This window comes from Arthroderma uncinatum (genome assembly GCF_011692745.1).
Source record: "Arthroderma uncinatum strain CBS 119779 chromosome Unknown scaffold2, whole genome shotgun sequence".
NCBI lineage: Eukaryota > Fungi > Ascomycota > Eurotiomycetes > Onygenales > Arthrodermataceae > Arthroderma > Arthroderma uncinatum.
This window is the reverse complement of record NW_022983864.1, coordinates 887,790-901,750: the sequence shown is the minus strand read 5'-3', so window position 1 is coordinate 901,750 and position 13,961 is coordinate 887,790. Positions and strand designations below refer to the sequence as shown.

Here is a 13,961-nt window from a genome sequence, read left to right as displayed (position 1 = left end):
GCTTTGCAACGGTCTAGATGGTTAAAAACATAGGGTTAGTAAGTAAACTTGACTCTCGTCTTGTAGCCACCTCAATATACTGGGGCCGTTTGTCCAATTGGTAAAAGCACTTACTCCAAGAGACCCCAAACCCTAGATTCAAATTGTTAGCCAGGATAAATTCACGATAGTATGTAAATGGAGAAAACGTACAGGGAGGTCTCGCTTCTCCTCGGTGATAGGAGCAGCCATAGCCAAGGCACTGGCGAAGAAAATAAGGACGGCTTGGAATTTCATTTTGAAATGGGTTCTAGGTCTGTTAGTCAATGCACTTTGATTTAGATTTAGGATAGCGATTTTCAATCTCACTTTAAGATAAAATGAAGGGTTGGAGTTTTAAAGAATGAATGGACTTGATGGTAGTGAAGAAAAGACTGTAAAGATGAATGAGTGTGTAGTTTCGAGGGCTAGAGAGCAGAGCCAAACGGCTCTATTTAAGCTAAATCGTTTGATTGAGCTGGTGATATTACCCCTGGATCCGTGTCGTGCAAAGATGTGCTCGACTAGATATGCCGTACAACATATGAACCGTGCTCTCTTCAAGTAATCTGACCGATTACATGACTATTTTGGAGCCCTCACGCGCAGTGTCCAATTAATTTGGGGTTCCAAACACTACTCTAAACGGATCTGCTGTTTTCTGTGAGACGTCTCACTAGGCCATTTGAAAATGTGTAACGGCGGCATGGCTTTAAAAAACAGGGTTATGCCGGGTATCTGCATCGGTTTCCTCCTATTTACGGCATCGTTAAAGTCCATTCGTTGAACGGTAAAGGGGCGAACACGCTGTACACGGGACCAACGGGATAAAGCGTGCCTGAGAACATGATCCGGGAGTTATATCGCGCTATAACCGTCAATAACGATTTGAGTCTATGCACATGGACTCCATTCATTGGGTAAATCTCATATTCGGTGTAATTAGGTGACGTAGCTCATCGCCCACCTCTGCTGTTCTCCTAGTGAAAGAGTAAATACCCATTGCCTAGCTAGCGGTCGATATTGCCTGGGGTTGGATGTCCATACACTAGACGGGATGGAATACCTCATAAAGCAATTTGTTGTCTGGGGTTGTACAACAACCAACGCAGCTGTTATGCACATGCTTAGCGGTTTCCTTGATTTTTGCAGGCACAACGCGTTTTTCCCTGTCGAGACCTCATGGAAATGACCATATCTGACGCTTAATGAGTTGTCCCTGGGCTAAAAAGGCCAGTGGCCCCTCTGTTTCCTCATCACCACCATGACATCCACCGGGATGGACACGTACGATATGCCGTCCAAGGCCCAGGTGCATTAGGGCATACATTAGATGAAGGACCAGGCAGTGCGCATTCATCAGTTGGGGCTCGTTTCTCATGGCTCGAGAAATATGATGTGTCACCCGGAATCTTCCCATACTTGATCAGGATTTCCACATTTAATGAGGTCAGAAAACATTCAACGAGGTCAAATCTTGACTTGCTACATCTTGTGTTATGGCCGTAGGTGTATGAAAATGAGCGACAGGGATGTGGAGGGAATGTTTCATAGTGGTGCCGATATGCATCCTGAACTCCGTAGCTGGAAAGCGCTGTGAGGTACGGATGCTGCTTTGGTTCCACGAAGCATCCGCTATTCCGTACAACAATGGCAGAGATAGGAAACTAGAATAGATGAAGTACTCTTGTTCATATCGTGTGAAATGATATATATTTACTCTGTATCCGCCGCACAGCCAGATCGTGTATTACGTAATACAAAGTCCCATTCGTCGACAAGGCCTTCTTATTTGGGTAAAGCGCGCCATGGCCTGAACTACATCTTTAAAACATCCAAGGATCAAAGAAGAAACATTGTACAGATCCAACGTCACCGTCGAGGGGTAACCTCGTTGATATGCCTGTCAACCAAGTGGATCTATTAGACCGTGCTCATTTGCATGCTTGATTAGGAAGTGACTATATGGTCTTGTCCGTCATTATATTATTACAAAAAAATTCGTTTATAGAAGCAGCCTCATGCCAAACGCCTGATACCCATTAACCCCATTATTTCGCCTTTGTCTTGAAACCCAACTCAGACGCCGTTTATGCAGAATGAAAACTGACTTCGGATCCATCTCGATCCCCTGGAAATCCTGCGAACGTGGACGGTATAGGTGGCAGGGCCCCTATTTCGCGGCTCTCTCTATGCCCTCTCTGTCCTCTCCCCCCGGCCTCTTCCACATCCCCCCTCTCTTCCCTCTCCTCTCTCCCTATCTCGCTCTTGTAGGTACCAAGGTCGGTGAAGTCGAAGTCACCATTCATAGTTATTGTAGTGGCCTGACTGATTTCTTTCGGCTTCTGAGGCTTTGGCTTACCGCGGTTTGAGCGGCGGAAGCCATAACGTCGTGCCATTGAGGTTGAGAATGCATAAGAGCGCCGCTCGCGCTGGTTGCCGAAGATTGTTGGGAAGTATCGTGCGAAGAAGGGCCTGAGCGATGCCAGTGAGGCCCCAATCTGGAGGGTGTTAGTTTTAACCTTTTATATATATGTGCCACTCGGCGAGGGTTTTGGTGAATACTTACGACACCGACGTAGAGCTCGACCGTGCCAGAGATCCAGAGGTAGTAGGCTTCCCATGTCTTGTCGTACGCGATATTCAGTCGATAGGTATAATAGGCACGTACCCCACCGGCGATGCAGACTCCAAATCCAGCGCCGAAAAGGAGGACAAGAACAACGCGTTGCCGGGTAGGTAAGCTAAGCGATAAAACGCTAGGAATTGGCAGGATAATAACGGCGATATCAGTGGCGGTGTTAATTGCTCCACTGGCGAGTAGATGTGCACTTTCATTGATACACTCTTGAGGAAAAGACGACAGAGTCCAGTAAAGCGAGACAGGTCTAAACAAAATGCATTAGTAAAGTGACTTGGATCGAGCGGGAGTGCTTGTGCAAGATGATATATATATATATATATATGGAAACCTGGAAGATGGACATAACGTACCGGCAAGTAAAAATAACCACCAAGAGAAAGATGATCAGTTCTATACCGACAATCCAAATATTCGCGATGACAAGCCATTGCAGAAATGGGGTCCCGCTGCCCTTCATGATCTTCCGGGTAAAGAATAGCAGTGAGAGCTTGGTGAGGGTGCAACCAGTTGCAAAGAGGCACTCCAACAGCATCGTCAATTTTAATCCCAAGATAAGCTGCGAGAACGGAACATCGTAGATATGGCGATTCCAGCCCAAGGTAATGGCGGCAGTGGTGGTGATGATTCCACATCCAAGGGTAGGAACCGCAGCTGCAATAATGAAAATATCGTCCCAGCCAAAACTCCGTAAGATCCGAACGCGGGTGAATATTCGTATTCCGATAATCGACAGCATCAAGGGCATAAAGATTGCTGTCATTATTATTATGGCTGGCCCGTGAACTTCTGGTGGATTTTTGTAGTTGGGCTTCGGCCACGAAGCCAACACTGAGGCTGGAGGGAGCTGCATATTGCTGTGCCAGTCTAGCACTCGTCTGACGGATTTGGAGGGGAAGGAGGAGGAGGAACGTAATCTCATTGCATGACAGCGGACGCTACTGGGTATATGTATGCATCAGAGGAGCAAGAGATAGCACGAGATCTCGAACTACTATACGAGATCTCGAACTGCAACACGAGTCGATCTACGACACCAATAAACACCGGACTGTGAAGTGATACATGACTTCGCCCAGATAGCGGCTCTGAGTCGTGGAAATGTTTGGGAGTCAGAGCGCAGGAGATCGGTATGCAGGAGTAGCGTCAAAGGAGGCAGCCTTAGCGTCAGGATGATTTACAACTCTTCCCCTCGAACACGGTTTCAGGCTGGCTGGCGTTCTTTTTTTCAATTCCGCACATCTCTGCGACCGTTAGGCCAACCTGCCAGCCACTGCAACCGCAGCCAGCACATATAATCGTGGCGATCTTCAATAGATCAGATGTGCAAGGTACCCCACGCAGGATTCGCAGAAACGTGTTAAGGTTGACAGTTTGAAGATCCAGCCTGGAGGACTGAAATTGGCGTGCAGTACGGAGTATATGATGGTGGTTGCGTTTTGGGCATGCCAGTGCTCCGTCTCCTCCGTACTCCAAGACTCCATACGTAGAAAAGCCGACTTACCACAGGAAGCTCGTTCTTCCTTCACTTGCTAACCTAGTCTCATCAGGCGAGTAGTAGGCGTCTACCTCAAATCGGACAGTGCAGCTTAGCTTAGCGACTCTGATATCTCGGATCACACGGGCAGTGGATAGAGCTTCACGCGAAGAAGAATTCAGCCGCCCGATAGGACCCTGAAAAGTAGTGCTCTCCACTGCCACGCAGGCACTGCCGATAGTACCGCTGTCTGGTGGGGTTCAAAAGGAGCGTACGGAGTATTGCGTACCATACTCGCTTCTATGCGAGAACTATTGTTTCCTTTCCTTGTCGAGGGACCAAATGGCGTGCAGAAGCTATGACAATTTGGCATCAGGCCAGTATTTCCCCGAAAACATGGCTGCACTATCTCTAGGGCAGCGCCTTTAAGGCATTCAAGGAAAAAGGGGTAGCCAGTCTCTCGTGACGCGTTCTGACCAACGTAGAACGTTCTTCGGTTCCTTGGGAGGTGATAATTCTTTTTTTTAAACGAAAGCTGAGGCGGAAACCGTCACAGTTAGCTTGTCGCCTCCGTAGCCGAGAGAGTGGTTGCTTTAGTGATCTCCTGGGATAAGATGCCAAGTTCATGCCATGAGGCTAAATGATATAAACTAGTATGAGGATACGTACGGAGTGCTAAGCCGGCCACCTGACCAGAGTAAACAGCACATTCATGTCTATGATATGGGTACTCTTACGGAGTGCTCGATATATGGCAATAACATGTACAGAATATAGTCTACTAGACAATCCAGCCGAACGCCTGTTTCCTCTAACACGCAGGAACGTGGAATACGGAGTACGTGCGCAGACAAACATTTTCTCGACATTCTGTTCCTGCTCTTTGACCTCTTTTCCCCTTGGTCCATTCCTTTTTTCGCCCCAGGGTAGTTGCCAACTCCGTGCCGCATACGGAGTAGAATGTTCATATTTTCTAGTGAGACCGGCAGAGGTGCATCTTTCGCCGCTACTTCTCTTGCCGATCTACTTTCATCGAATAAGAAAAGTGCTCGGGGAGAAAGCCAATCAGCGCCTTAACTATCGCCTTGGGACGGTCGACCACGAAACACATCGCCCCTTACGACTGTGGCGTGTGGTCAAGAAGACTGAACATCACATAGTTGGTGATCACCACAAACTATGTACCACCTTTGTACCACCTTTGAAACGACTTAGTGAAGAATGTTTGCTGTTTCTCCACACTATCACGTTGAGTGCCATGCGATTTCAAGGCATTGAGGCTTGCAGCCGTCTATCTTCTGCAATGATCTCTCAGCTTTGACATGAATATCCCTTTGAGCCGCTTCCATGGCATGTTTGGTACCTCGTCCAGAGCCTACCCTGGGAAAAAAGAGGATGTCACAAAGAGAGTTCGTGCAGGCGTCGCTTGCTGCGACCATTCTCCGCATAGTCTCCTCCGATCGGGAGGGCGAAGTCCGTATAGAAGCATCTACTTCGTCTAGCTCCGCCGCGGGAGCACGATCGGTGTTCCGGCTTCGTTTAAGCACCCAAGGCAAACCCTTGGCCGTGGCTTGCCGGTGCACTTGGTCACGTCGTGTGGCGCCGTCTTTGCGTCCACTGAACCCTGGCATCTTCGTTTTGGCACCAGCCACGAGACGATCCATGGCTATTGGCAACGCCAACTCGTTATTTTTCCGAAGTATCCCAAGGAAACCATTTTTTTATTTTATTTTTTGTTTTCAAAAGCCGACCCAGAGTTATTGTAATTGAGTAAATATTTCCTACCCCAGGTTACGCATGACACTCCGATGTATCCTATTCCCTGGTTCTTTCCCGCTAACAATCTCGACTGCGAGCATCTCCGCTTCCCTATCCATGAGATCTGGTTTGGTTAATATTCCGAGACGCCAGGTCAAGTGCTTGTACCATCTTAACGATTTGTTTGGTTGTGATATTAATACCTGCCTGCATGATCGACCTTAGTTTCAGGGAATAGGTATGTAGGCGTGATAACCATTTCAAGGTCATCCAGCCGTAACGCCTCGGTCGTGTTATCAATATACGTCAATGACGCTCGGATTACCCTCGTCGAGCGCAGATATTCCCAGCCAGAGAAACATCATGGAAGAAAGTTCTCTGATCGGGTGTTCATTCCCCAAACGGCTTTCTCATAGGACCTATGTACTCTGTACATCGTGTTAGCTTTAGCTATTGACTTTATTAAATTGTGATAGACAACACGGAGCATATTCGCAGTCACACGCGTTCCATTATCTGGAGTTGCAAGTAAAAAAGAATGATTAACCCGTATGCAAGGACGGGCGCGAGGTAGATCACCATATCCAGAGTAACACAGCATCATAGAACGACGATGGTGACTGAGATAAGTTAGTTCCCGCGAACGAGAGTTCACCACAAAAGCCACACTAACGGTTCCTAGAAGAGTAAAATATTAGGAATAAAGTAGTCCACAGACATGTATGTAGGCCTTCTGCATCGTCGCTGCAAGAAGCGTCTAGCTCCTAGCAAACTAGTGTGCTGTACGGAGAATATGCCTAGGAGATCATCTACCTAGAGTGAGCGGATGCTGCAGGTGTGACCCCCAGACGGAAAGGTTGGGCTGCTGTGGAGGCACGAGCAAGGTCACCGTCTTCTGGCCTTTTCTCGAATCATAGATGGACCGCGGATATGATCGCAGTCGGGGAATATAAACATCGCAAGTGCGAGAACACGTAAGACAGCAAAACGCCTGGGCGGTTCACCGTTGTGCATTTGAGCGTTGGACATTTCAAGGATTATCAGGGGTACGTTCCACGAAACTGCATAGTCTTCCGGTTGAGATATTTCTGCTTGAAGGGCAGGACAGAAGGCTGTCACCGATATTCGGTCATCTTGGAAGTATTATATTTGGGTTAGCATCATCAGGTCCATGGCGGTAATATTGGTTTATCACGGCCTATCGCAAGTTTAATCAGGGTGCCACTGCTGAGGACGTCCAGGTTATCATCTTGGCCCACTGCCAATCACCATAGTTGAGAATACCGGCGACGATAGGCTTGGTGATCGGGCTCTGTCTCGCCTGCGGAGATGAAGATTATGTCGGCTTCCAACAAACTGTTACTGGTGGCAGTCAAAGACTCAAATTTGAGATTCCACACGACGGACATCCCAACATCAGAACCCCTATGTAATTTAGGATGCAAGAACCTGGCACGGACCGACTTGGATATTTGACGGATCCATCAAGATAATTGAGACCAGAGACTGACAAGGTAACCGATCAGGGAAATGACCAGTGTAGAGATACCACCACGGCATCTACAACACTCAACGCTGCAGTGTAAACGGCTCTTTTGTGCAAAGAGTTGGACCGGTCGAGCCTATTTTTAACCCCTAGGCTCCCTTCCTGAAGAAACAAATCCAAATCCAAATCCGTTGCCCATGCATGCAACTCTTGGGATAAGAATAAATCATGTTGCCATGTTGGGTCCTGGACCCTTCAAAGAAACACGGGCGGCAAGAGAAACCCATATACGGAGTTCGACAGTCAGAGTTTGAAAGCATCCTCCCCGATAGATATATGAATAGGGCACTGAAACAGGCCAATAGGTGGTCCTCCTGGGATCTGGAAACTGTTATATCGCATGTTATATTGGCATGGGCGCGAGGATGCATGAAATTTGTTCTATTTCTGTTTAGCGCCCAGGCGGAACTAGAATTCGCTGAAGGAACAATTTTCCAAGCGGCGATCCGGTCAGGGCATCCGACAATCCGACATCCCAGACCCAACAGTTAAGGAAGATAATAATAAATCGCCCTCGCTTGTTCTCTTTTGGCCTGTTGACGATTACTAAGTCTGGGGGGTTCGGCGTTGTTGGTAGGTGAGTAACAATGTTCCGGTATAGCCCCAAATTTGGTCATCGCAGGTAATCAGTAGAAACCGCAGCTCACAAGGGTCGAAGAGGTCTTCTAAAGCGATTGTATGCAGCTTCTAAAGTGATTATATGCCGTGAGTAATAGACGAGCATCTACGATTATGTCTGCATGCAAGGCTGGAGAAAGCGACCAACTCGGCCTCCTCCTCCATCAATCACGCATCTCGCTCCCATGACAAGCCAACGTCAGGAGAGAAGCAACAACGCAACAACGCAACAGGACGGGCGAGACCCGTGATGAAACACATGATAAAACACGGCGCGAGGACGAGGATTCTCTCGACTCGGCCACGTCCACGTCGCCCGTCTCCTTTACAAGAGTGCGAGCGTGAGCGTGTTGGTTCATGCCCGATGCTCAGATTGCATCAGTAAATCTTCCATGCATGCCACCAACCACACCGGCCTTTTCCCCCGTGTCGGACTGTCGCAGTGGAGCGTTGCTGTCGCAGAATGAAGGACACAAACAGACGTATGCCAGGGTATTGGCTGCTCGTCCTGGCAGGGATACAGACAGCCAGAGAGAACGGACGAGAACGGAATTTTACGAAAGTCAAAATAGTCACACTGGGTTGACGCCTGATGGAGGAATCCCGGAGCATAGCAGTTTACTCCGTCCGAGTTAGTTATACAGACTCCTTGTCGTGACTCTGGCGGACTCTGTCGTGGACTCTGGCGGACTCTGTCGTGGACTCTGGCGGACTCTGGTGGACTCTGGCATGGATATCCAGCCGGTTCTACAGCAAGCAGCAGAAGGGAAGAAACCATCTCCCAACCACCGCATCAAGGCATTAAGGCTACGAAGAGATACAGTGGAGTAGACGGAGAAAAAAAGAAAATCATGGTCTCAAACGTTGCATGAAACACTTGACGCCCGCCCATCCGACGCTATGATTGGGCCTGCATCTGTCCTCCTGGGCTGACGGTCGACGAATGATCTCTCCCGCAAGGCCTGCATATCAGACTGGCGCCCTCAGGTGCACTAAAACATGGATATGGCCGCCTTGTTTGGCTTTCCTTGGCCGGCTGCGGGCCCCCCGGCGCGTACTGAAGACGAAGATGCTGCTATTCTTGTCAGGGGCCCTTGTAACATAATCGCAGATGTGAGCGCGTATGCTCGAATGCAAGAGGTTCATCCACGTCCGGTCTTGATGTCGCCCATGACAAACGACTGGCCGTGAGAGGATTCTGGCAGCTAACCGCCAATCATGGATCAACACACGCATCTATTTCGAGGTCGAGGGCGGGACCACTGACGCATCAGCAACCGCCGGACCAGGGGCCTCCTGCTCGAAGGTTCATGCTGTCTTTCCTGGAGGCTGCGTGGTATATATTATGCACTCTCTCTCATCTCCTGATCGCTGCTCTTCACTAAGCTGCTTTGTATTTTCGTTTTCACCTCTCTCCTTGGTTACTGTTCTTCACGGGAACTAGCCACATGCCTATCGCCATCTAAACCTTTCCCTCCATCTTTTCCCCCATACCTAATATTGCATCAGAAGGCGTTTGATACGTCTCACGAGTCTCTTTTTTCCCCATCATATTTATTAGACCGCATTTCCCCATACCCCCATAGACACTTTTTTTGCATTATTTGCCTTGGATTTATCTTTTTCGTGCTGTATCTGGAATACTCCGCCGGCTGTCGGTTACACTTTTTGGATATCTGAATAAGCCAACGACTCCCTTGCTCTACAGACATCGCATATCCTGTCTGGATCTCTGAGTAAGTAATACCGACCCTTTTAACGTTTGCGCTCCGTTTCCCCAGTTGACCCCCAAGCTACCCCTGTGGCTGGCGGGGATCATACCGCTTCTTCTTGCATGCATTCTCATTCATCCTTTGAGCGCCGGCATATCTAACATAATGCAACAGAATAACATCATCGATCCGCCTTTTCTTACTACCTTTTTTTTTACACCGCGACTCTCTACGGGTTGCCTTTTTCTTTTGTCTGTTTTATTCCGCTGGTCGGATCTAGAGAGACAGTTACGCTGCTTTAATCTACGACATTATCTTTATTCAACACACCGACAAACTACTCTATACCTGCTCTCTGCATCTCACCGGACCGGACTGATTTCTCACCCCCAAAGACATATCTTACGACCCATCAACTACTACCATCATGGCCAAGTCAAGCTCTACTCTCAACCGTGCGGCTCTGAACGAGTTCATCTCCATGCCAGTTTCATGCGAGATGATCTCGTACCTCGCCAGACAGTCGTCCATGGTTATTCGCTGTGAAGATCGTGCCATTCGAGGCGCTGTCGCGCAACAGGGTACCATCACACCACCAGCGTCACCCGAGCTCAAGCCCGCGGACGAGTCTCATCTTCCGCCGCTGCCACCGCTGGAGGCGTTTATTTTCTCGCTTGTTACCCGATCCCACGTTGAGGTTCCTACTCTCATGTCGTCTCTTGTGTTCCTTGCACGCCTCAAGAACAAGCTCCCACCAGTTGCTAAGGGTATGCGATGCACTTCTCATCGCATCTTCTTGGCTGCGCTCATCCTAGCTGCCAAAAACCTCAACGACTCTAGCCCAAAGAACAAGCATTGGTCCCGATATACGCTTGTCAAGGGCTACGAAGGCTTCGGCTTCTCTCTGCCAGAAGTCAACTTGATGGAACGTCAACTTCTCTACTTGCTTGACTGGGACACTCGTGTCAACGTGGAAGACCTCTTCATCCACTTCGAGCCATTCCTCGCCCCAATCCGCAGCCATCTCCAAGCCCAATGCGACATGGAGATGGAGCGTGAACGCGAACGTGAACTTGCCGTGCGCACAGCTCTGGCCCAGGCTTCTCGTGACCAAAGTCCTGCTCGTCTTCCAAGCGGCTACGGCATGCAGTGTGACATGTACAACTCACCCCGCTCGATCGCGGACAATTCTGGTGATCGTACAGCTCGTCATAAACGTCGTCAATCCTTGCAGCGATCAGGCCGTTCTATCTCCCCGCCTTCCGTCTTGGATCTTCCTGCGCTAGGCCATGCCGACTCCAACCACGGCTCGTCGTCCCGATCATCCAGTTTAGCGCCAAGTTCTCGAGGAACCCCTGCCAGTATCAGCACCGCCTCGTCTTTCCATGAAGTAGCCGTAGCCGACGGCAGCACCAGCCCAACTCCCTCTCACTTGGCGTACAGCTATGTGGACATCCAGCTGATGCGCCCAAAGGCAAAGGGCCACGCCATTAACTTCCAAAACGAACTGCAGCCACAAAAGCGTGCAAAGACCGCAGGCGCTGGTACCGGAGGTATCATTTCTAGATTCTTCGGATCCGCCGCAGGTTCCTACATGGAGAAGCGCAAGGCCCGCCCCACGGCATAGGCCTGAAATATAGAATATTTTCCTTTGTCGAAAGAGTCCGTCATACCTAGCTTCCTTCCTTCCCCTTTCCCCATCCAGAGTCCACAGTCACCACAATATCTCGAGCTGGACTCGCTATCAAACTCCCAGTTACCCCCTTGGCGTGAACACAGAACACAGAAATTTCCGTTTTTATTTTTTTCCCGCGTTTTAATGTACCCTGACAACATTTGCATCTAAAAGGAGTTTTGCGGTTTTTGCATTTTGTTTTCCTCTGTCTCTAAAGCAACACTCGCTTTCCCTGTTTTTCATACATGCCTAGCATCACTCTCTCTTTGCACTTTCGGTGGATTACTAGAGGAGATCTGCATTACATGAAGTGATATGACCTCTCATGCTTTTGGTTGTCCTCGTTTCATGTTCTCATCCGATTAATCGATTGCATGGCAGCGGCGTTATATTTGTTATATTTTGGGAGAAACGAAGTCATATATAGTATTTATCAACAAAATATACTCTTAACCATTTTATCCCTTTAAGAATACTCCGTATGAAGTTCTATAACGCAGCCACCAGGTTTGAGATGATATATTACGTTCTGCAGGCCCTTCCTTGTTCTTACACGTCGTTGTAGACTTATGCATGCTAATTAGTGCTTTACCAGGACTAGGCAATGATATTATGCGGTTGAGGGCGGCCGAATTACGTCAACTGCATTCCGTATCTACTTCAGTAGCGAGTCGTGTTGGTTTTGTCACTGGTAGCACGGCAACAGAAGAATATTTAGCACACGAACCTGCCCCAGAGTTAATCTTTGCCAGTATCGAGAAAACGACTTGCACTATTTGATTGGAAGTTATCGTCAACCAAACATTAATCGCTTATACCTTCCACCGCGAGTCAGATTCCATAGAATTTCATCCTTCTGGAAGACATGATCAGGTGTGCGAGTCTGGTTAAACAAAAACAGCCCTATCCCTAATGACTCGATAGTGGTAGACTCGAAAATTAAAGGTCTAAATCAATGTCTATTTTTTAATAATTACCACAACTACAAGTTAGTGAGATTAATTCTCTATTGACAGAGTATAGTATTACAGGGTTGGAGCCTCCCAGTTGTCTCGTTTAAGTCTCATGATAGCGCATTGTTTCTGCGGTAACGTGAATTCGCCCTCCTTATAGAAGCCCGCGGCTATAAGGCTAGAAATGTATCTATATTTGATATGTCAGTGGTCTACTTTCCTCTCATATGATAGCCTGCAAAAAAAGGAGGGTAATATTTATAGATCGGGGACGCTGCTTACTCCTCGTCATCAACTCTTGGCCCTATTGCGATAGCCTGGGTCCGATTGTCCGCCAACAAGCAGTAATGGATCAGAGCATTGAGCCACACTTGGGTTTGATGTGGCTTTCTGTCTTCGTGATCATAAACTAGACAACGAAGGCCGCGATCAAAATCATCGACAAGTATTGGTAAGGGCCGCTGTACCGAGCCCTCTTTGACCCAGAATATTTCGAAATAGCCGAACGGTTTACCGTCCCAACAGCCTATTGCAGGAAATAGATATCTTGACGTAAGGCGACCCTTGAGGAATTGCTCTTGGATATGAAGGGGACCAGATGCGTCCCAAATCTCTTTCGCCTTGGAGCTGTTCATCCATTTGTGTAGGAGTTCAAGGTCTGATCCTGGACCTTCAGATAAAATGGGTCTGGTACCATCGTCGTTTCCGAGGGTCTTAATGCCGATACATAGTGCTCTATGATATCGGCCTAAAGCATCTTCACTATTTTCTGATGAATTTATAGCTAGGATTGGGACACGGAATGATAACGTTTTCTGTAGACTTGGGATGTAGCGGATATAAAACGTCTCGCCCTGACGAGGCGGCTTCTGGCGAATCGGGTGCCGGAGCCATCCGTCAAGCAGGACCCATTGGGCTGGCGGTGGAGGGAAATAGGACGGTACATGGCCACTTGAATAAAATGAGCCGCCGGGAATTGGTGCGGCTGTCACCACGTTATTGGGGCTTCTAACACCGCGGGAAGGCGAATTAGATCCAGAACGAGAAGGCGAAGTTGGCTTCGGGGTCATATCGGGAGCAAGGGAGAATAGGAAAATGTGTGGATCGATTTGCCAGAAACTCCTACGGCTGACGAACATCTTCGGTTTGATCAGGGGGCGATTAGGGTCTTCCAGCCCAACAATAGATTCCTCGGTGGTAACCAATCCCATTCTCTCAAGCTTGAGTAATAAGTTCCTGCCTTTGAGGACTCCTTCGTGCCGAACATGCACTATCCATTCCCCCCTTGGCCGTGCAATCTCTGGAACCATCGCCGAACTCTTCGTCGTGAGGCGTGTATTTGGTGCGTTTTGATGGAAGTACCAGTATAAAGTCGACCAAAGAATCAGCGCAATCTGACAAGTTGAGATGGACTTTGGCACGACAGTTTTGCTTGAAGTGAGCGTAATTGATGATATGAAGAAATAGTCACTATTCAAGGTCGGCTTGGAGTATCGACTTGATTCCCATTCAAACGGGTTATCCCGCCCTCTTCGCTGTACATCCTCAAGTTCAGTACTAGGA

General features: G+C 48.5%; 3 protein-coding genes across 3 annotated transcripts; 1 reads left to right on the top strand and 2 right to left on the bottom strand.

The window, feature by feature from the left end:
- Positions 1-2,108: 2,108 nt before the first annotated feature.
- Positions 2,109-3,422, bottom strand: GIQ15_02221 (uncharacterized protein; the record flags this gene model as incomplete). Its single annotated transcript, XM_033549638.1, has 3 exons — positions 2,109-2,519; positions 2,588-2,906; positions 3,013-3,422. The coding sequence occupies 3 exons, from the start codon at positions 3,420-3,422 to the stop codon at positions 2,109-2,111; spliced, it is 1,140 nt and encodes a 379-aa protein (XP_033406799.1).
- Positions 3,423-10,197: 6,775 nt separating this feature from the next.
- GIQ15_02220 (PHO85 cyclin-1) lies at positions 10,198-11,397 on the top strand (the record flags this gene model as incomplete). Its single annotated transcript, XM_033549637.1, has 1 exon — positions 10,198-11,397. One exon carries the CDS (start codon positions 10,198-10,200, stop codon positions 11,395-11,397), a length of 1,200 nt encoding a protein of 399 aa, XP_033406798.1.
- A 1,279-nt stretch (positions 11,398-12,676) lies between these two features.
- On the bottom strand, positions 12,677-13,609 carry GIQ15_02219 (uncharacterized protein; the record flags this gene model as incomplete). The annotated part of the gene is made up of 1 exon (XM_033549636.1): positions 12,677-13,609. One exon carries the CDS (start codon positions 13,607-13,609, stop codon positions 12,677-12,679), a length of 933 nt encoding a protein of 310 aa, XP_033406797.1.
- Between the last annotated feature and the right edge of the window lie 352 nt (positions 13,610-13,961).